The 24,482-nt window shown below is 35.4% G+C and overlaps 1 protein-coding gene across 1 annotated transcript; it reads left to right on the top strand.

Annotated features, from left to right (window-relative positions):
- Window positions 1-548: 548 nt before the first annotated feature.
- On the top strand, window positions 549-23,591 carry LOC144444671 (membrane-bound glycerophospholipid O-acyltransferase 2-like). The gene is made up of 12 exons (XM_078134177.1): window positions 549-620; window positions 4,818-4,963; window positions 10,166-10,336; window positions 11,117-11,172; window positions 11,775-11,829; window positions 13,434-13,614; window positions 14,072-14,162; window positions 14,691-14,792; window positions 15,414-15,517; window positions 15,754-15,951; window positions 17,347-17,498; window positions 17,689-23,591. The coding sequence occupies exons 1-12, from the start codon at window positions 555-557 to the stop codon at window positions 17,873-17,875; spliced, it is 1,509 nt and encodes a 502-aa protein (XP_077990303.1). The 5' UTR covers window positions 549-554; the 3' UTR covers window positions 17,876-23,591.
- The last annotated feature ends 891 nt before the right edge of the window (window positions 23,592-24,482 follow it).

Raw genomic sequence — 24,482 nt, forward strand, 5'->3', positions numbered from 1 at the left:
CGTCTGAACATTTGAAGTGTGAAAGCGCGCGAAATCATATTTCCCGCCAGCTGAGATCACGTGCGAAACACCCGGCAAATTTTTTAGGCCACATACCCAGGGTTTTTATCAGAAGAAACCCACTTTACACAAGCTTTAATAGCATCAACGCTTAACCTTTTACGAATTAAACTAACCCAAACATTTTTTTTTACTTTTGGATAGTTTGAGAGTTCATTTTTAGTTGCGATCTAAAATTGATCGAAATTACAGTGGGTAATGTTCAGTTTGTATTCAGAGTTTGGGCCTGAATGGGTCCCTTTGCAGCAAGGTTTTGCACTGTTTGCGAAATAAAACTATAAGATTGTTTTGAATATAGATAAAGACAATATCAATTTACGATTCAAAATGGTAACTAAATAAAAAGAATCGATCTGTGTAAAGTACTGAACAAAATATAAGCGTTGGTAAAATGATATGTTATGAATGATATGCTAATAGGAAGGTCACAGACAGCCAATGGTGTTGCAGCTTATTACTCAGCTCGGCAGCCATCTTGGTGACCACTTATCAACATGGCGCCTGGGCTGTGGTCGCTCATGCAACATGCGTCGGAGCGAACAGGACTGTCGATTGATCGGGTAAGGATATAGTGTTTTTGTTTCACGTTGGAAGATACCATAATGATTTTCTATCTTCTTAGCTTGAAATTAGACAAATTTGACTTCGAAATTCAACTTGGGACACGCCTTTTAAATTTGCATACAGATAGCACCGTCGGACTGTCCCAGCCAACATCGCACATGTGTAAACATAGTCCTGCTTCCATGACGGTGCACGAGTCTGTATTACTGACTTGACTCTAAACACCGTCATGCAAAGAGCAATAGAGTTTGCCTATTACTACACCGCCAGCAAAATGTACCCGCGCCAATTGCAAAAGAATTACCTACCGACCGATCAAATATTTGCAACCGATCGAATATCTACGCCATTTCGATTCCTCTGACGGTAGTATTCCCTGCTCAGATCACAAAAAGCGTCGAAATCGGACCTTTTCAAGTGCGAACTGCAACATTCAAGTAACCCTCGTAACACCGCCACATTTGATATCATCGAGTGAATGAATAATTACCCAGAGACACTTGCGCCGACGTACGTAAGGAGAAGTGATTAAATTTACGATAGAATTTGAAAAGTTCCGATTTTGATAGTTTTGGTCATCTGCTATAGGACTTTTGCAGTCAAAATGAGGTAAACCGACTAAATAATAGATTTATTGCTAATATTTGACCACTGGGCGATTTTATTCCTTAGTTACCGGCATTTTTTGTAAGTCCGTATTTCACGGCTGGCTCTTCGCAGGACGGAGGGGGAGGGACAATTGTCAGAATCGAGTCCCGAATTCCTCCGTTTGCAAGCAGGACTAGTGTAAACATAAATCAACACACACAGTATCTTGACAACTGCTTAAGTATTTTCTTTTATATCGTAATGTTATATCTATATGGGTAAATTAGCGCTGGAATCTATATTTGGATTAGGAAATTTCTTCTTGGTAGTGCTTGGGCACTTATTATCGTAACAAAAACAGATGTCATAATTAGCTAAAGGTCAACAAACTTCCTCCGTGATTATTTCGCACGTGCGTCGTATTGATACCACTGTTGTGAACCTTACACTCTAGCTATTGTTGGCTTCGATGTTTGTATAGCGGAAACAACTGCTTGAAAAGCCAGGCCGTTCCGTATCAAAGTGGAGTTTCCAAATAAATATCATGGCGAGATGTGTAACACTCTGTTGTTTACACATTCGTGATTATGGCAGATATCAAAAGGGGTGTGGCATCTCTTGTCGCCCGCTTGACATTCTATTTCTGCTTTCACATAAATATATTGCATCGTTATACCAACATATCAGTAGTGAACATCCCAAATATGAACAATTTTCAATTGTATGTTTTCTAAAAAAAAAAATGATCTCATATTTATAGTATATGGTAATTGATTCAAATATTAGCAATTTGATTGAACATTAAGCATATTTGGAGTGGTGGTCTGTTTAAAATTAATAATGACAACGTTTTGTTTTCTCTACTTTATATCATTAATTGCCTATCTACCTTTATCTATTAACTGATAGTAGTTAAACTTTTACAAACTGACTTGTCAAGTTGTCCCAAATGAAAAATGGTTTATCTTTGCATTGTTTATCATATTGCTAAGTGCTAGCTGATATGATGAACAATGAAAATATGGATGATTTAAATCTGGGCATTTATCTCACATGACTTTTTATGTAGCTTGTGCAGATGAGTTGGCAAATAAAAAAAATGTTTTTTTATGATAACCTAACTGACACTTAACATTTGTATTTACAAAAAGACAATATGTGAGAATTTATTTTTCAAATTCCGTGATGTTAATTTTAAGTCTAATTTTTATACCATATCTTTGGCTACTCTTTTAATCTCATTCAGAGAAACTTTGTCTTTTTTTAGACTGTGAGTTAAATTTTGACAGCAAAATCTGTGTTTGTCTGCCTTAGTTACCTAGGTATTGTGACCAACAAGTATCTTGGATTTAGGGCAAAGCAATTTCTCAAAAACTACAACAACAACAACAACAACAACAACAACAACAACAACAAAACACCATCCCAATCTACCTACCCAATTTTCTGATGTCATGTTATCAGGAACAAAATATTTTTAAACATGAATAAATTATCTTGTGTGTAATGCATATAACTTAGTCTGTAAGGTACGGCGCGTCTGGGCACCCTCACACATTGGCCAACCCGAGAGGAGGCCGGTGAGGGCGAAACGTCACAACAAATGTTAACTTTGTTAATATTAAATGATATATTAGGCACATTTTCAAACGCCAAGCCCAACAGCCCAACCTAATCGCTAACCATGTATTATTAGGTTTCAAAAGTTATGGTCTGTTTTATGACTGTGGATGAATCATAGAGGCCCAAATAATGTAATCAAAATCATACAAGGAAATGTCCGCATACCTGCAGGCTGATAAGCCTAAAAAAAATAGTTGTTTGGTTCCGGTTACCCGACCCCACCTACTTTTTCACAGCCGACCCCAAATTTTTTTAACATATTTGAGAAAAATAAAATAAAATTTAGAAGTCTTGCCAGAAATACTGGATGCGGAAACAGGCATCAACTTCAAAGACAATATAAAACTGTTCTTCCAATCTGTAATGGCTGTACATCTGATGAGAAGAAACCAATAACACAGAGAACATATGGAAAACAACGAAAACATAACTACCTGAACTATACACTCACACATGAAAAAAAAAATAATACAATAAATTAAAATTGAGTGTAACTGAAACCACACAATTTTTTTAGGCCTAAGCCTGGGCTGATGACATCATTACAGTCTACTTTCATATGTGAATTTGAACCAAATTTAAAGTGATAATATTTTTTACATATAAAATACACTGGAATTCATGTGAGTAAATCTGGTGCCATCATAACTGACTTTTCCTGCTATCTTGCACTCAGTGTAACTGGAGTATGATTTTTTTGATGAGACAACCAACAATATTTTCACAGAAAATTTTTAAAATACCAAAAATTAGACATTATATAATGTTAATTAGAGTTCTATTATATCTATGCATAGTATTGTAATAAGTTGAAATCATGATTTATTTTGGGTGCTGATTTTTTGGGTGTGGACTCTAAAATCGCTAAGATTGGATATATTACACCATACTATCTTTACAGCTACACAGATATGTCAATGAACAAGTAATTCAATACTTTTCAATGTGTATGGTTTTACAAGTACAATCCATTGATCTAACAAAAAAAATTATTTGGTTCTTGTAACCCAACCTATTTTTTTTTGACTGTCAGACATAAATATTCTTTTTTTAGGTAATTTGAAAAAAAAAAACCAACGAAAAATTGAAAAAATTTGCAGTCAAGCGAGAAAGTGAGATTTGAAGATGTCTTCACCTCATGTGATCCAAACAACATGATGGAATACAGTACCACCTGGTGTCTTCTCTGTACCATACAGAAACTGCGATCACATCTATGATTTAAAAATTAAAAAAAAAAAAATCTTACGTACCCACCCTACTGTGAAATTGGGTGTTACCAGAACCACAATTTTTTTTTATTTGGTCTCATCTCACAAAACTGTTAAAAAAACTGTTCCATTCGCAGCTTTGAAGGGAAAATTTATAAAATGAGTCTGGAATTGTTGTCAGTTGGTAAATTGTGTGATTTGTTCTAAAATTAGACTCTGGTGAAGTCAACCTTTTTAAACTGCAGATGTTGCTGGTACGCATTCAGTACTGTTTTTCATTTGTTGTAAGGAGCAGATTTTCTCCGGGTGACTGCCCATAGAAATTTCTAGTCATAAATGGGTCAAAGTAGCAGTTGCATTCAAGAATTATGAATTTGAATAATTTATTTGGTTGGTCTATAAAACTACGGACTTTACTACGTGTGTTGATCTCATAGTTTCGAGTGGTGACCTGTAGTGCCTACACTAATCATTATTTGTGTACACTTGAAACAAATACCGCCTTAGTTACATGTTGGATTTTGGAACATGTTTCAGTTTAGTTCAAATCAATGCATGTAATTCTTGCATTGAAACAAAAATAACTCAGAAATAAATAGGTTCACATCTGGCCCATGTTCCTTGAATTAAAGGAATTTTTTAAAAAAATTATCAAATTCCAAAGCTGTAGCCATTTCCGACAACAAACAAAACAGAAAACTGCATCTAGCACAATACAATGATGTCTGTTCATGTTTATTTACGTACTTTTCACATTTTTTTTTCTTGCAGTTCAATTTTATATTTTTCCAGATTTCCAGTCTGATCTTAGCTGTAATTTTCAAAGTGTTTCTTCACCCCCACCATGTCAGTCCCAAAGTCAGACATTTTGTGGCAGCGGCCTTTGGTCTGTATATTGGATGGTTCTCGTATTCATGGTGAGTACAGATTGAGTAAAGTTTCATGTCAAATAGTTTTGACTATTGTCAGCCATCCATCAAACTCAGACCACTAACGAATATTTTTAGTGTTCTGAGGCAATACCTGGGAGTTTGGATTACCCCCCCCCCCCCCCCCCCCTTCACACACACACTAGACTTTTGACTCATTGGTCAAGCATTATGTAGAAGTTTGACCCCTTTTTGAAAGCATGTATAACCACACGTATATTTGGGACCATGTAGTTTCCAAATTGCTAATTTCCAAATAGTTAAGAATTTTCAAAAAAAAATTCTGAGATTTTTCACTCCTATTTTGTGGCAGAATGTAGATAGATATTCAATCCTTAGATTCTGGCTGAAATGTGGAATTTTGACCTGTCCCTTGTAAGTTGTAGTTGTTACATTTTTTTGTAGCTTTTGTGCTTTTAAATTGAATATGTTATGGTACACCCATCACCCAACCCAGTCCACCCCTCCCTTCCCCTCCCCTCCCCTGCCCTCCCAATTATCTACCTCCCACCCCAGGCCTCCCAACCCCTCCCCATGCACTCAAGCAGGCTGGACTTCAGACACAGCAGTGTTCTTGGTCATCATAAATTGTTCAACATGGCAACGTGTCTACACTGTATAGAGTATCAATCAACCTTTGGCTAATGTAAATGATAGCCTAACTATGTTGTGAGGTCACTACATGCAATTTCAACTTTGGAACTCATTATCAACTATTAGTTTCTATGCCACTGCACTGATAACCATGTGACTGGTATTAAAGAGACTTGTTTTAAAGGTCAAGGTGATATAATGATTAGAAGAATGGTTACACAATGGAACTAACATGCCTAAACTTGACCATGGACACATACACTCTAAAATGCTAAATCAAGACAAACGTTGACATAATACATGGTTGTCTTACAACACCAAACACTGTTTTCTATTATAAACTTTGAATAACAACGGGATGTTTTAGAAGTCAAGTTTTGTTTCGAACTTTAGTCTTGACTATTTTGTAGGTGTAAAGAGTGATCTCTTTGACTGACTGGTTTTGATTGGCATTTTGTTTAAATCCAAGGTGTCAATGATAGTCTGTGTACTTTTGTGAAGTGGTTTGTTTTTTTTGGAGAAAATTACCCTATACATATACCATACTTCCATGCATATATACATACTTTGATTGTCCGGGTGTTGACTTGGTAATGACATGACTTTGTATTTAGGTAGGTAAAATCACAGAAGGTATTAAAAGGTATTCTTTTCTCATAACGCCTTTAAAAAATGGGTCAGTTGGTCAGGTAAAAAAAATTTAAAAGTCAAAAAAAGTAAGTGTGTATGCGTACATGTTGGTAATACTTTCAATGTATAATTATACGTTTTACATTCTGAATGACTCAGAAATGACAGTTAAAGTGACTGAGAAAGAAACTTTGAACCATTTAAAGTTCCCAAACATTTGTAACTCTCAAATTTCAGCAATGTATGTCAGTTTTTACTCAGATACGTAGTCATTGGTTTGCCAACTCACAGTCAGGGACAGTAGGATTTTTTTTCTAATCCTGCTACAGAGGGCATTTATTTATTTTTTTTTTAATTGCTAGAGTGAAGAAATGTAGGGTCGGTCAGGTCATGAGAAACATAGAATTGAGTAATCAATAGCATGTCATATTTCTCAGATCTGTGATTCCGATTTGGTTTTATAAATTGATCATGATGGAAGTAGCTGAATCAGAGTCTGAGATCCGCAACATAGACAGGGGAGAGGTAGTCATGTAAAATGTACACATGATTATCTAACAAGATATTGAAATAATGAAATGATGTTAACAGATTAATGTGATTTGAATATCGTACACTCAATCCGATTGGTTTGAAAAAAAATGCACTCAATCTGATTGGTTTGAAAAAAAATGCAATCAATCTGATTGGTCACAATGGGGAGTGATAAAATAGGGCTATTATTCAAATGAAGTCAATATGTAGACCACAATGACATCATTTACATATAGGAAATATTATGTTAATATTTACAAACAGGCATGTTGATAACTGCCATTGGGGGGCTTTGCAAAGTAAATCAGTAGGCAGCTGCTGATAGCATTACAAGTGGTTTGTGAAGTCAGGAAGTAGAATCACAGATCGCTATGTAAAGACATACATGACCAGGTATATTTGCTATTTAAATTGAGCCTTGGTCTGATTGTCATCCGATTGCTTAGCACAATGAAATCATTATTCTGCAACTCATTTCATTTTGTTCAACCACACCCAGAATACATTACATTACATTATCAGAACTGAAATTCAGCAATAGTCAAGTACACATAGGTAATTATCTTGACTACCAAATTGTATGTTGGTATAGTCTGTTAGACCAATGGAAATGAATAGGAAATTGTTGCTGAAACAATTCATATTGCTAAATCTGACTGCCAAATGCAGAAGTTGAATTCTAGCCCAAATTTTTTGTTTTGAGGAATTACATGTATATTGGCAAATACACGTATTGTACTGTGTAATGTCTGTGGTTACACAAGAATGTCACCTTACTACGTACGAACAAAAGCACAAGGTTAGTGTACCCGTTAGGCGTACATGTTATTTGTCAAACACCTACAGTTTGGATATGTAAAGACAGGTTACCAGACTATTGTTGTAGTCTTTCTTTGTTAGGTCGACATCGTTTTTAATGTAGTTGTCGTGACATGACCAATTCTCTGCTCTAATGCAAAAAGTGTTCACTGGTTTTTTGTTTTTTTAAAGGGCAGCAGTCGTTCAATTCATACATTTTATGCCTACCTAGGGGGTCCCACTGTATATTCAAACCTAGCTAGTAACTAAGGACTCTCATACAACACTTAGTTTCTAAGCAGAAACTTATGTGAAGTACATGGTTTATGAAAGACTTGTTTCACCCGTGAACTCTGGAATCATGCAAATATACTGAATACAATAGGGATTAGAATTTTGATATGTTTGTCGAGGCTATTCATTGCTGCCTTGAATGGCCGCCAGATTTGCCGTATCAGAGAGTTAATATCGCCCATTTACTACTTTTTTGTCTGGGTTTCCTCTGGTTTTTGAAAATTCTTCGTAAATTTACTAATTGGGTCCAAAAAAGTTGGAGTAAATTTCAGAACTCATTAGTAAACTTAAGGTTCATGGAAAATGTCAAATTTAGATGACATTGTATGTATGTATGTAACAATTAATGGACTGTTCCAGCCAATTTGCTTCAAAGTGCATGTATCGATATTTGAAAAGAGTCCATTCCCGAAATATTGATTTGAGCCTCTGGACCTTTCAAAGTACTAACTGTATGTGTCGAAAGATGCACTGAAAGCAACTGTTTTCCATTACATGTGTTGTTTGTCATTCAGTACTTTGGGAGGCATTACCAATTTCTTCTAGGTTTTCTGATCAGGATTTTATTTGAGATTTCTTAAGAAAAAAACCATACAAATGGATTATATAAATTAAAATATTGATGTGAGTAAATTGTTAAAAGTATCACATGATTCAATTGAACAAAAAATATGAAAATCTCTCCCAGCAAAAAGAAGCGATTGAATTTACTTTCTTTGAATGCGGTGTATCTTCAGCTTTATTTGGAAATATTTCGGCTTATTTCATGTTGACTTCAGATGACTTCTATGATTATTTTGCCTTCGGCGTATTTCTGTGTTGTACAATAACTTGTAAGCAACCGACCGATATGTGTAGGTGTTCCGCATGATTCAATCCTGGCCAGGTTTTCACCGTTAGTGTTATCTTATTTATAGTGCCAGTGGGATTATACTTTTGTATGGGACCAGCATTTTCTATATTTCTACCAGATAACTGTATTTCGCACCCAAATTGTACAGTTCTTTTAAGGGGAATGCCACTCCATGAAATAAAAGTATTTTAATTAAGGCGCCGTCAATGAAGTTATTTGTTTGCTTCTCTGCGTACAGACGTTGAGGTTTGTTGGAAGATATAGAAAAAGCAAATACATTTCGTTTTACTTAAAATTTCTGCACAAGACCGTTCAAATATCTTCAGAATGACTTCACTTATTTGATAACTGTATTTCTCACCCAAATTGTACAGTTCTTTTAAGGGGAATGCCACTCCACGAAATAAAAGTATTTTTATTAAGCCTCCGTCAATGAAATTATTTGTTTGCTTCTCTGCGTACGGATGCTGAGGTTTGTTGGAAGATTTAGAAAAAGCAAATACATTTCGTTTTACTTAAAATTTCTGCACAAGACCGTTCGAATATCTTCAGAATGACTTCACTTATTTCTAAATAGTTGATTAAGACAATCAAACTTTGGACTCTTATATTTCACCAGTGTAGTAGATTTACAATGTAGGTACAAACATAAAATGAATGAACAGAGAGGTGAATTTTACATGACATGCTAATATTGTGTTGTTTGTCTTTCTTGCCCGTCTGCCTTGTTGTTTTGGTGAAATTAATTGATGGAGCCTAACTGTGGATTCGGGAGAATCATTTCCTAATTTTACATCAATAATTTTTACTTGGTTGCCAAGAAACACCAAACTAAAACTCTTTTTCACCTCAGTCGTTCTTTCAGTGATGCACTGATGGGTCTTAGCAGACCTGAATATTTATAAATGTATCAGATGTCGATAAATAAATAAATAAATAAATAAGTGAATTAGATGCACTCTGAATATTGATGACTCATAAGAGCTTACTTCCTCCAGATAAATAGTCATGAATATTCAGTGTACATCTAATAAATATTCATGTCTGCTAAAGGTGCATGAGGTAACAGTATACCACTGAATTAATAATATAGACTGAGGTGAAAACGAGCTTCAATTTGGTGTTTTCTTGATAATCCAGCGAAGTATAGTTGAGGTGAAATTATCAAATGACGCTCGAAAAACACAAATTTTATGAAAATACCTGTATTTCCTGGAATGGCATTAACAAAGAATTAATTAACTACCATTATTAATCGAAACATGCCTGATCACTAACTAACAAGCAAGGCTCTTTTAAAAACATACACAGGGTTCTTTCACACACTTTGTGTTCATGATTTCATGCATGCCCATATGATCAGTGACCATTTCCCAATTTTAGCCTTCATTTTTTTCAAATCTAGACTTCTATTATTTGATGCCTACATGCAAATTGGCCAAATCTTTGATAACCGGAATATGCCACATGTTTTTGATATTTTTCAGGTCCTTTTTACATCTGCTTACACAGTCCACAATACCGTATATCATGATGCGAACTATGAGTCCCAGAGTCATGCATAAATTTGTCTTCACGTTTGCCGTGGTTTACATGTCAGGAGTTCATATCAGTCAGCAGATGAAAAGTGTCAACATTTACCTAATGGATCACATTGGGTAAGTGAATCATTGATTTAACATTTGTGTAAGTAACACATTGGGTAAGTGAATCATTGATTTAACATTTGTGTAAGTAACACATTGGGTAAGTGAATCATTGATTTAACATTTAGTGTAGGTAACACATTGGTGAAGTGAATCAATGACCTAACATTTAGTGTAGGTAACACATTGAGTAAGTGAATCATTGACCTAACATTTAGTGTAGGTAACACATTGAGTAAGTGAATCATTGACCTAACATTTAGTGTAGGTAACACATTGGGTAAGTGAATCAATGACCTAACATTTAGTGTAAGTAACACATTGGGTAAGTGAATCAATGACCTAACATTTAGTGTAGGTAACACATTGGGTAAGTGAATCAATGATTTAACATTTAGTGTACATTGTAGGTAACACATTGGGTAAGTGAATCATTGACCTAACATTTAGTGTAGGTAACACATTGGGTAAGTGAATCAATGACCTAACATTTAGTGTACATTGTAGGTAACACATTGGGTAAGTGAATCAATGACCTAACATTTAGTGTAGGTAACACATTGGGTAAGTGAATCAATGACCTAACAGCATCTGTTGTGCTATGCTAATGGAGGGATGTCGGAGCCATCATTTGTTTTTCTTGACCACCAAGGACCAGATTCAATAATTGAATGAGTGTCTTGCATTGAGTGAATAACACACGTCTTACTTCAGTCATGTCTATAAGAATATCCTGTGGAAAGTTGACAAAATATTTACATTTAGTGAAATTTTATTTCTTATTTTTTGCAGCCCCATGATGGTTATGACAGAGAAAGTGACTAGTCTGGCCTTCAGTCTAAGAGATGGTAAGTTAATATTTATCATTCAGTGTATTTGTCCAGTCAGACTTCGTAATTACCACTGTAAACTTACATATGATTTTGGGTATTGAAGTAGCATGATGTCACATAAGCTCAATGAATGAACTTTGTTTATTTACATGGGGGGGGGGGTTCATCCTAAACGAACAAAGTATAAAGTCATGTGCAACATTGTGCGACCATCCCTAAATTGCACAACTTTTAAATCTTGTAAAGAAGATATACTGCAGTCAACATTCAGCCATTTGTTTTTATTTCCTGCAAGGGATTATGGGAATATATAATGACATCACATTTGTTACAGTTGTGTTGACTTGACACGTTTCGTAGTTGTCAAGAGAGCTATACATACAACACATGTTATGCTATGCTAGAACCGGGTAGTCTGTATTGTTATATAGGTCTTAGATGTGTTATACAGAATGAACCTTCCCACCATCTAATAGATTATCAGTCAGGGACCTGACTACAAGCAAGCACAAATAAGGAGAGAGAAACATCTACCCTTGAGTCATAAGAGTCTTTGTATTTCCAAAATATGTACCGTTACTATTTTGTTGACATCAAATATTGATTTTTTTCGCTAGGTTTAACAAGAGATGAGAGTGAGTTATCACCACTACAGAAAAAGATGGCGACGAAGTAAGTCTTTCATATTTATTTTGTTTTTATACTGTAAGTACAATTGTATATTATTCACCAATATTTGCTTTGTTCAACTGAGGAAAATATAAGTATGAGTGAACTAAGAGGCCTTGTCACTATGAGTCACTAGGCAAATAGCAATAAACCCTTAGGTCACGAGTATTTTCCTGCTGAGTAAAGAAATATATTGGTGAATAAAATAATTCTACCTTCTCAAGCATAATTTAATGAAAAATCAGGAAAAATAATGGCGATTTGTAATGTTTTGACTCATATTTCGAGCACCGCAAAACCAGTGATGGGCACACAAGCTGTCGTGACGTACAATGACCAGGGTTTAAAATCCATATTTTCTGTTCAAAGACAATAGCTTGGCTTGATTGTCATTAAATATAATCTAGTTCATATACGATATGAGTTACGATAACTACGATCATCTCCACTCACATACAGTCAGTGTCCATAAAACTGTTAATCTGGCTAAATTGCCTGCTGGGCCAAGGGTAAACATTGCATGTCAGTAGTAACCCATCACAAACTGACAGACAGTTGTAATTGGTTACTTTCTTCAGATAATTGCTAATTGCAATAATATTTACTAAGGAACTCTACATATATCGTGGGGACGCGGTTACATCATCATGTTTATTTGAACGCTGTCAGGGGTAGCACAGATTTCTGTGCTAGAGTAAAGACTTTGACTCTGCATGAGTGGAGATGATCGTAGTAATTCTAACTCATATTGTGTAGGAACTAGACTACATTAAACATGATGTACACATTAGTAGGTGGGTTTTACGTATTAATGTGACCATTTGGATGACAAATGGATATTTATTTTGGATTTTTTAATTTGATAAAATAACCTTACTATATTTTTCTACATGGGAAAAGCAATGCGAAACAGTATACACAAAGTCCTTGTTTGTGATTTAATAAGTTGCAAAACACTTAGCAACTTAGTTTGTTATGGTACATACAACAAAATACATTTTACACATTTGTCAATGTTTCGCAATTTATTGAGGACTTGGCGCATTTTCTTTCACAATGTATTTCCAAGTAGAAAAACAAAGTAGAGGGGAACGCCACGCCAGGAAATAGAGACATTTTCATAAACTATGGGTTCTAGAGAGTCATTTCATGATTTTACATCACCTACAATTACTTATAATTACAGGTATCTTTGCTAAGGGCTATTGCATTATGGGAGATGGCAGATACTTTATTCAATGGTTGAACACTAGATATCTACGAAAGTTGTTTCACACTGAAGTCTATAGCATTTTGTCCTCATGAATAATATATTTCTACTCTCTCCCATGATGCAATAGCCCATAGCATAGATACCCTATAAATGCACAACATCAACTTGATGTTTCTCTGACATCGCAAATAATTGTAGGTGATGATAAGAAAATGTCTCTATTTCCTGGAGTGGTGTTCCGCTTTAAAAATCCAAAGTAACTAGCTGTATAGAAGAATTGGATTAAAACCACACCAGAGATAAATCGGATTAATTATTGCAATTTGAGGAAAAGGATGGATGCTTGCTGTTTTTTTACTCGACAGTAAAACTGTTTTTGTGATTTCATTCACAGGAGAATGCCAACAATTTTAGAATATTATAGCTACATATTTTATTTCCAAGCCCTTGTGGTGGGTCCAGTCTGTTTTTACAACAACTACATAGATTTTATTGAAGGCAGGCATATTGTTCCTTATGTTTTAAAAACTAAGGACGGGAAAGAAATTGTAGTGCACAAAGAGCCTCCAGTGTGGGTGAGTAAAAAACCTGATAGCCAGTAGTGTTTTTTAAAAATATGTATTTATTTCAGCCTGAACAAAATGTGACAAATTGTTCTTGAAATATGGTTATCACGTAAGACTTTCTGAGGTCAAGGCGTGAAATGAAAAAAATCAGCACTTCAGCAATGTATGCCAGTAAATCCTACCAGTAACATGTAATGTGTAGCTGTTCTATTACTTGTACTAGGTAACTGGGAAAAAAATTGACGGATGCGGTTCATACTACCCACAAAAGAAAACTTCCAATGTACCACACCCTTTATTGCTTTCATTCACAGACTAATCAGTTCTATATTTGGACTGTCGAAGGGAAGTAAGGTAAACCAACACAGGTCAATATCACTTATACTGTTTTCTTTTTCTGTCTTTTTTTTTCTCTCTCTCTCCCTTTTTCTCTCTCCTACACTGGAATTGTGATTTCTTCTACCAGAAAGTTGTTTTTGGAAAACTCCTGTTTAGCATAGCTATGGCTGCCATTCTACTGAAACTGGTACCCAGATATCCGCTTATGGGTAATGTCAGTAAGTATGAACATTCTTTGTTTTAAAGTTTTATTGTAAGCACATTCCAGGCTTTGAATTTAGCTGTCACCTTGAGTCTGATGGCCACTGAATTTTTGACTGTTATATCTCATGTCTCACCCTTCAAAGTCTAAGCTTTCACAGCTAAATATGTTAGTACGCCCTCAAACAATTACAAGCTGCCATTGCCCAGCAACAAATTGACCAATCATAGAGTTCCTTTTATACTATCCATGTCAGCTGTTTTATCCTAACATGGCTGCCTCCAACATTGAAATTAAAGAAGGTTGAAAAGTAATTTGAAATACACGACCTTAGGAGTAAAAATTAGACAATTCAGACAGTTTTGGATCATCACAGAATCAACAACAAGGTATTGGCATTTGTATTTTACAGTCTGTAAGTCACTATGGTCAGGTGACAACTAACATTACAGTCAGTCATATAATGGATTTACATAAAGTCAAAATATAAGGTACCTAGTTATTCATCGTGTGAATATTGCATTGTTGTACAATCAACTTTCAGATAACACGGAAGTCTTCAATTCATCTTTATTGTATAAATTTTGGTATGTATGGGTGTCTGTCGAAGTTGCCAAATCCAAGTACTTCTTTGCATGGATCTATGGTGAGTTTGTATTGCATTGTAGTCACGACAATAGACAGACAGAAATAGACAGACAGACAGACAGACAGACAGACATGAATTTATGGTTAGTTGGTGACACAGACAGACTTGACACACACACACACACACACACACACACACACACACACACACACACACACACACACACACACACACACACACAGAGTTTGGTAGGTAAAACATACCCAAGATCCTCCTTCCTCCCATCCTACATATTTTAGCAAGATGTTCTGATGTACTTAGGTCCAAACTTGTGGTAGTACCATCGAATCTAGAAATGGATACCTTTACCGATGTATCCCTTCTGTATTGGGGTTCCCAAATTTCCCCTACTGTTGCAATTCACACAAATATTTGCAAAAAATCACTCAAAAAACTTACATGTAGACAAACTCAAAATGTACACAAACTCAAAACGCAATGACAGTCTCACATTTGCCCCCATACCCACCCCACACATGCATAATCACACGCAATCACTAAGACAGGACTTATGCAGTGTTACACTCTCTGATTTTACCTGTAAAACGGTATGTATGTATGTCTGCACCAATATAGGATACCACGGTTATTGCTGTGTTCCTTTTTATTTCCATTCAGCTGATGCTGTCAACAATGCATCGGGTCTTGGATTCAATGGTTATGATGAAAAAGGCACTGCGAAATGGGATCTGGTAACAAATATTGATGTCAAAGGCTTTGAGGTACGTTTATGGGTTTTCCCATCTCTTTGTTATTGTCTTTGTCTCCTCAGTTCATTTTTCCCTCTCTGTTTTTGAGTTTCCACTGTTGGCAACAGTTGCAAAAGATGAATTGATATGATGAAGATAATTCATAAATTTATGTATTACTTCTGTGTTCAAAGTGCTGTGAATTCATTCAAAGTGCTGTGAATCTCATGCAGTATTTAATGATTTTCATCACTGATATTTTTCTTCAGACGGCAACTAGCTTAAAAGTTCTCATTGACTGTTGGAACAAGCAGACCAATGTTTGGCTACGATATGTGTGCTACGATCGTGTTCCCTTCCAAAAGACGTTATTAACATTCATTTTGTCGTCAATGTGGCATGGTTTTTTTCCTGGCTATTTCTGGACATTCATACAAGGTGCCTTCATAACTGCAGCTGGCAAACGGGTAAGTGAACTGTGTAACAAAATAGTAAGATTTTATGTAAACCTTCATGCATTGTCCTTGAGAAATTGTTTGATGGAACCCACTATTCTACATAGGCATTGAGATAACTCTGTAAATCATAGGGTGGAACCCAGTACGTTTTAGTCCCAGTGAGAACCCTGATTATTAAGTGAAATCAAAGGGTTGAACTCAGTACTCCATAGGCCCAGTGAGAACCCTGATTATTAGGTGAAATCATAGGGTGGAACCCACTACTCTATAAAGGTCTGGGGAGTACCCTGATTATTATAGGTGAAATCATAGGGTGGAACCCACTACTCTATAAAGGTCTGGGAGTACCCTGATTATTAGGTGAAATCATAGGATGGAACCCACTACTCTATAAGGTCTGAGTAGAACCCTGATTATTAGGTGAAATCATAGGGTGGAACCCACTACTCTATAAAGTTCTGGGTAGAACCCTGATTATTAGGTGAAATCATAGGGTGGAACCCACTACTCTATAAAGGTCTGGGTAGAACCCTGATTATTAGGTGAAATCATAGGGTGGAACCCACTACTCTATAAAGGTCTGGGTAGAACCCTGATTATTAGGTGAAATCATAGGGTGGAACCCACTACTCTATAAAGGTCTGGGTAGAACCCTGATTATTAGGTGAAATCATAGGATGGAACCCACTACTCTATAAAGGTCTGGGTAGAACCCTGATTATTAGGTGAAATCATAGGGTGGAACCCACTACTCTATAAAGGTCTGGGTAGAACCCTGATTATTAGGTGAAATCATAGGGTGGAACCCACTACTCTATAAAGGTCTGGGTAGAACCCTGATTATTAGGTGAAATCATAGGGTGGAACCCACTACTCTATAAAGGTCTGGGTAGAACCCTGATTATTAGGTGAAATCATAGGATGGAACCCACTACTCTATAAAGGTCTGGGTAGAACCCTGATTATTAGGTGAAACCATAGGGTGGAACCCACTACTCTATAAAGGTCTGGGGGGTGAACCCTGATTATTAGGTGAAATCATAGGGTGGAACCCAGTATTCTATAAAGGTCTGGGTAGAACCCTGATTATTAGGCAAAAACCTACTACTCTATTTAAATAATTGTTTAAATCTAACTTTTTTGGAAACTGGAAAATGTGTATATAGCCCTGATAAACAAATCCTGCCTTATTTTTTCTTCTGGGTTCTTAATATTTTTGGCACTTTGTAAAAATTACCTAACTTCCCACTAACGTTTAGAATAGTGAATAATGATTTATTACCATAAAGTAATATTTTATTTGGTGTACAGTAGCACAAATGAACCAGAATATAAATATTGTTGTTGTAACTTGTTCATGTGACTGATAATGACATAATCTTGTGCCCATCGTTTCCCTTTCAGATACGGCAAAACATCAGGCCATACTTCCAGGGGTCAAAGGGCACAAGAACATTCTATGACATCGTGACTTGGTTTGGTACTCATATCGCGTTAGCTTATCTCATCCTACCATTTACATTACTGAAGAATGATGTCATCATAAACTATTATTCGTAAGTGAATCCTGTTTTTTCAACTTGTATTATGTTTACCGATATGTTACTCAGTTCTGTGCAGAGTGTACAATATTATTACAACTATTAAAGTCATTTTATCTAACAAAACAGTTTTTTTTTTAAAACTTTCTATTTGTAGCCAGTACAGCTGTAATGATAATTTATAATTTGCTATTTTTTCCAACAGGTCAATGTATTTTTCAATTCACATCATAGCCCTGTCTGCTTTACTATGTCTTCCCATGAAAAAACCACCAACAAAGAAAATCACTGCAGATCAAGGGATCATTGAGGATGTCAAAGCCACTGGAAACGGCCATCTTGTCGTCAAAGCCAATGGTAATGGAACCCTGGACGCTAAGAAACGACAATGAGAGTTTATTGCTTATTTACACAAGATTTTGAAATCAACCCAAGATGTAGTCAGCTTTTGAGTCTGTATCACCGAATGCTTTTTTTTTGCCTAATGGATGTATATTATTGAAAGATCATTTCAATTGCTGCCACTAGGTGGCGCTGTGCTAAAAATCCCATATTTGTTCATGCAAATTCCACGAATGCTAATTAGATGTCACTGGCTGATTGATGTACAAAACATGCAAATGAGTCCAAGTGTGAAAGTAGCCAATCAGAAGTCATTAAACAGGATGTGAAGAGCAGGATTTCCTTTGATAAGAAGATAAGAGGTTCTGAAGAAGGCAGAAAGGAAAAAAAAAAAAGACCACAGCGTATTACAAAGTTGATGCAAGACATTTTGTTCAGGGAGCTTTTGTCATTTTGTGCTGTTATTACTGATTGGTATTTCTTGTTTACCAATCTGTGTTGTTTTTTACAAACATACTTTTAGCATAATTTTGACTTAAATTTTTTTTAGAAGTCTGCCATGTTGTAAAAATTGCTGTTTTCTGATGCTAATTACATATTTTGTCATGTAAACAGTTGAAAAAATTGAAAACAATGACAAAATGATAATTTAAGCAAATTTGGTCAACAAACCGACACATTATTTAGAAAATGGTCACAAAATTCAAGTGTTTCTTAAAACAATGGTGGTGATGCCGATGACAATGACATTGGTGCCGATAAGAGCAATACATACTGATACAGTCATTAATTAAGTAAAATTTGACTTCAGTACTTTTGCAAATTTTCTTGTGCTCTACTTTTTCTTGAATTTCCTTTCAACCTCCTTTCTTCCTCTTCAAATTTATGCTTGACCGAGTGCATCACCTTTTGAAATATTTCAGTTTGCTTTTTTGTACCAAAATTTATCAAATTTCAAGCAAAATCAAACATGGCCGCTACTTGTTGACCTTTGAACTTAAGAGTTGAATAACCATTGGTTACCAGAAAATATTTGTGATCGTGACACATTCATACAAAAGTTACAGGTAGTGTGGTCAATATAATATGATATAATTTGTTCACCTTAATTTCTTGCCATATGTTTTTGACCATCTAGACTGTCTGAAACCTTTCTAAAAACAATTAAAACGACAAAACAGGCATGGTCCTTTTGCTAAAGTTTTGGAACCCTTGCAACTCAGAAAATGTTGTCACTTTTTGTAGATTTCTAGACCTTGTGCCATAATAGAGAGATTAAGCATGTGCCGCATGTCATCAAAATGTGCAGATGTAAGACATTCGATTCTCCTCAGTGAGTCGTATTTGACAAGAAACCAGCAAGTTTATTATAAGTGAATACGAGAGCTTATATGGCATAAGTACCCCCTGTTTACCGTCAAATTTCACCAAGAATTAATTGAAAATATACTTCAACTAATTTGTAAAGAAATAAGTGCGATTATAACGTGATCTACTAAAAAATCTAAACGTGAAATACCTGTGGTACAAAACGTAGTGCTGCGATCATCTTCGTTTCCAGTGTTAATGTTCAAATTCAGGTTAGCACTTTGGAAGTGTTGCTTAATCACTTTTGCCATAACGAGATGGAGACGAGAAGCCGTTTGTCATGTCTAGTTCCCATACTTTTTTTTTTCTCTTTAACAAATTTTATTCAAATTTTCATACTAGTTCTCATATTAGCACTGCTTAATCTCTGTAATGTTGGTGACGAAACGTTTTCAAAAACTTGGGCTATGCAGGTAGATTTTACCTACTCACCGCAGTTTAGAGGAAAAGTCCAATCAGACTTATTGAATTTACATAAATAGCATCAACTGCAGCTGCCTTGAAAGATAAACCTGACGTCATTTTTTTTATTATTAGTCCTGGTGCATAGAAAAATGTAGTATATAAATTCTTTCCTTTACAAGGAATAAGAAGAAAAAACTAACAAACAGCTCATCTAAGGATTATTTACAATCACAGAATTGTCTGCCAAAGCAACTGAGAAAAAAGAGTACTTTTATAGATAATAATTATAACAAAAAGATTGTTTTAGATGGCTTGCGAGGTCAAAGGTTAAAGTAGAAAGAGTTGGCGAGTCAAAAATTGTCAGCCAAAGCAGCAGAAAACATGTACTTTGATAGATCATAATTTCAGTGTAAACAAAAAGATTGTTTTAGATGGCTTGTGAGGTCAATGGTTCAGAAGAAAGAAAAAAAAGCATGCAGCTGGAAATGAGTACTTTTACATGTTATAATTTCAATGTAAACAAAACGATTGTTTTAGATGGCTTGTGAAGTCAAAGGTTAAAGGGTGCATGAAGAATTTGCTGATGACACAGAAGATTATATCTTGTAAAGATAATAATATACTGTGCGTTATTCAGAAATCGGATTGCCCTGCCCTTGACTGTGAAATTGTTGACATTTGTGTACAACTCCACTCTTCCAGTATGTTTAACAACTGATGAAACCTTCAAAATATAAAATGATAATATATACTTAATAAGTAACAACTCATCTTCACTGATTTAGATATGTGTTCAGTAGATACAACTCACTAAGTCTTAACAGAGTAGAAATCTTTTTGAAAACAGTTCAGTACAACTCGGTAACAGCACAAATTTTGTAAAAGTGTTCAAGAACATACAATTCAGTAAAATAGTAAAAATTTTTGTAAAACCATTCCCACCTTGTATGTTGGAATGCTGTGATTAATATATTGCACCTGATTTGTGATGAATTGGTCATGTGACCATGTGATAGTTTTTGATCTAATTTATTGGTTAATATCAGTCATGTGATTTCTGTTTGTTGTCATGTGACAAATTTGCTTGTGCTCATGAAATGATCTTGTGATAATCTTTTAGTTTGTTTTTATTGGTCTTCTGATTATTGTGTTATTTATTGTTTAAGATGTCAGTCATGCGATGCCAATTAGTAGTCATGTGATCACTGCATTTTCATTGGTTAAGAGATGAGCATGTAACCTTTATTGTCATGTGATCACTGCATTTTCGTTGGTTAAGAGATGATCATGTGATAACCTTTATTGTCATGTGATCACTGCATTTTCATTGGTTAAGAGATGATCATGTGATCACCTTTATTGTCATGTGATCACTGCATTTCATTGGTTAAGAGATGATCACATGATACCCTTTCAATTTACATGATGATTAATCAATTTCAAATAATTACTTTAAGGCATGTCTTCCATGTCTGGTATCTTATGCTAGGTTGCCAGAATTGTTGTTTTGTTCGGCTTTATCTCTCTCTGCAATGAGTACAGGCGTACATTAGTGGCATGGCATGACATGGCATTTCTTACAGAGTGTTGTCCACCTTGGTTAGTCGAGTTTCCTGTTTAGTCACCTTGATTCCACCATTAAAGTCACTTCGGGAGGGTTAGGGACGATCTCACAATGTCGCACAAGCTCAATAAACGAACATTGTTCATTTAGCACAAAAACCCCTCCCCCTCCCCTACAGAACATTCACAAGTGCGATACATCATGTAAAAAATCAAAGCACTATTGAGGCCCAAGGATTTGGAAGATTTGTGAGAGTTTTGAAATTGATTACTATGATCATGGCACGATAATTAATTGAATGTAAATGTATTGTAATTAGGAAATTGCTTGATTTGTTCTCAGGATTGGCACATTACTTCAAATGCCACAAGTATTAGTATGTAGATGTATTTACATAGATGGAGTGTATCAATATACGTAGAATCAAAAAGTAGTTCTAATGATGACCAACTAATGCCACAACAGTATGGGAAAGTGTCAAGAAAGTAATGGACACATTTCACAACAAAAACAGAAATCCGGATATTTTATTTTTTTGATTGCGTACGAAATTAAAATCTTTAGCTGTGTTACTTATTCAGGGTATGGTAGTTGAACATCTAAGGTTTTATACCCATATATGGGAGTTGAACATCTAAGGTTTTTGTACCCATATATGGTAGTTGAACATCCAAGGTTCTTATACCCATATATGGTAGTTGAACATCCAATGTTCTTATACCCATATATGGTAGTTGAACATCTAAGGTTTTATACCCATATATGGTAGTTGAACATCTAAGGTTTTATACCCATATATGGTAGTTGAACATCTAAGGTTTTTGTCTAAGGTTTTTGTACCCATATATGGTAGTTGAACATCTAAGGTTTTATACCCATATATGGTACTTGAACATCCAAGGGGTCTTATACCCATATATGGTAGTTGAACATCCAAGGGATCTTACACCCATATATGGTTAGATAAATGGTCAGTAATTTACATAAAACTGTTTGTGGTGTACATTGTACAGTGCCAATAATTATGTCTTTCCATGTGGCTCACACACAAATACTGTTTTTGTGACACGATTCCGTGCATTGCGTTTTGTGTTGGACCTTGCTTCCATTTCATGTGTTTCAAGACACAAGAGTGAACATTTAGTCTGACAAACTATCACTCAAATATCCACAAGACAAATAAATTATTGAAAGGAAATAAGTTGTGGCATTATTTGGAACCGAAGTGTGTTACATGTAAATCTAAATTGCTTCCATTTAGTAATAATAGTGAGAGGTATAGTATTTTCTACAGTGATTGTATCACATTGTATTTTGTGGTGTGCGTGTGTATTTTTATAAATTTGTAAGTATTAATAGATAGAGGGGTGGTATAGAAAAGACTGCGGAGAAACAGTCAAGGAAGATTAAGACAGACCTTGTTATAGTTACAGTAAATTTTGATCCAATCTAGTGTCCTAGATTTAAAACGCAACCATCAATAAACCAACCATCAATAGAGTTCATATAAAGTGTAGATGTAGAGTACGCAAGGCAGGAGAAGCTAACTTTTGTTTCACTCACCTCCCTGCAAACTTAGCCTTCAGTACAGAATCCTTAAATGTGTCTCTATCAGTATAGCGCCCTCACAGGACATGTATACATAAGTTGAGAGCCTGATGCCTCACAGTAATGTGTCCATTGTGAAAGTGCCCTTACAGGGAAATGTGTACATCCGTATAGCGCCCTCACTGGAGAGACATGTCAATAGTAAAATTGTAGTGAAATATGTACTTCAGTATACTGCCCACACAGCTAGAGTATGTGTATACATCAGAATACCTCCCTTTAGCATTAGTGTACAGTGCCGTCACAGGAAATTTGTTCATCAGTACTGTTTGACGCCCTCACAGGGAATGTGTTCATCAATACTGTATAGCAATGAAAATATTTTTAGAATAGCGTGTCATAAGGTTTCACATTGTGTAGTCTTGCCATGTACAGTCCAAATATAGTTGTGGGTGCCAGAATAGCACCTTGAATAGTTAGTGCTCATGGAATTAGATTGTATTCATATTACAGGGCCTGACATATTTAATATGTAAACAGAGAGAAATGTTACGCTTCTGAATTGTCAATGTTTTGTGTTAATTTTATGTATAATAATAATTTATTTGATTGTAGAAGTTACGCACAGCACTCTAATTTAGTATTACCTTTGTACCAGAAATTACTTGCACTAGTGCATACACAAACTAGCAGTATACCAAAAATGTTCTTGCATACCTGCATGCAAATGAGATGCTAATGATAGCGTGATTATTTGCTATACACGAAAGCACCCTGATTACACAGTATCATTGGAAATGTGCTGTTGTGAATAACATGAATTATGTAATAATAACTAACGGAACCCCCATACTGTTTGATTGCCAGTGTGTGTACTTGGGGGGGGGGGGGGGGGGTATTTGAACTTGTGCTTGCAGTGTTTTCTGTCGCACTTTCACTCACTATCCTTGTTAAGATATGGTGTCGGAGAACACAATAAGTACTTGCACAAATACCAGGAGTACGCTACACTTGCAGTCACATGTCATTGGGTTCTGTCATAGCGTTGTCATGGTAATGATTAATTTATGATACATGCTGTTTCTAAAGCTGAGAGTATTTTATGAAAATTGTTGTTTATTTTACCATAGCCATATTTTTACACACGATAATTCATGTTGTACGTAATATACAGGATATACATTTGATAAGATATTTTATATAGAATATGTACTATTAGAATTACTTTTAGTTGCTAAGCAATGTTGTATGTTGCTAGGATAATTGTGGCATTTACTAGAGAGCTATTTTATTGTTGCAAGACAGTTTGTCCATTGATGGGCATTTTTGTCAGTTGCTTGGCAGTTTTTAGGTAGTTTGTCATATTTGATTTGCATTTTTGTTGGTTGCGAGGTAATTTTGTCAGCTGCTAGGCAGTTTTGTCACTGTTGTTAGGTAATTCTTACAGAGTATGAATTGTGGTATATTCTGATTAGATGGACTGTGATTGGATGATGAAGACCGATCTGATCAGATAAAAGATAAAAGAAAACTGCTAATTTTGTTTTCCAAATTGTTGTGTTTTCATTCTAAATGATAATTTAACATTCTGAATGTCATAGAGATAAGCAAAGTCAGGAGGAAACTTCAAACGATTTGTTTTATCAAATTTCCCCGAATTTCAGCAGTGAATGATAATTTTGCTCAGATATGACCTCCTGGGGTTGCCACCTGACAATAAGTAATGTTTTAATTTTTTTTCTAATCACGCTGTACTGTAGGAGGGTTCTGTA

Source organism: Glandiceps talaboti, chromosome 13, assembly GCF_964340395.1.
Source record: "Glandiceps talaboti chromosome 13, keGlaTala1.1, whole genome shotgun sequence".
Taxonomy (NCBI): Eukaryota; Metazoa; Hemichordata; class Enteropneusta; family Spengelidae; genus Glandiceps; species Glandiceps talaboti.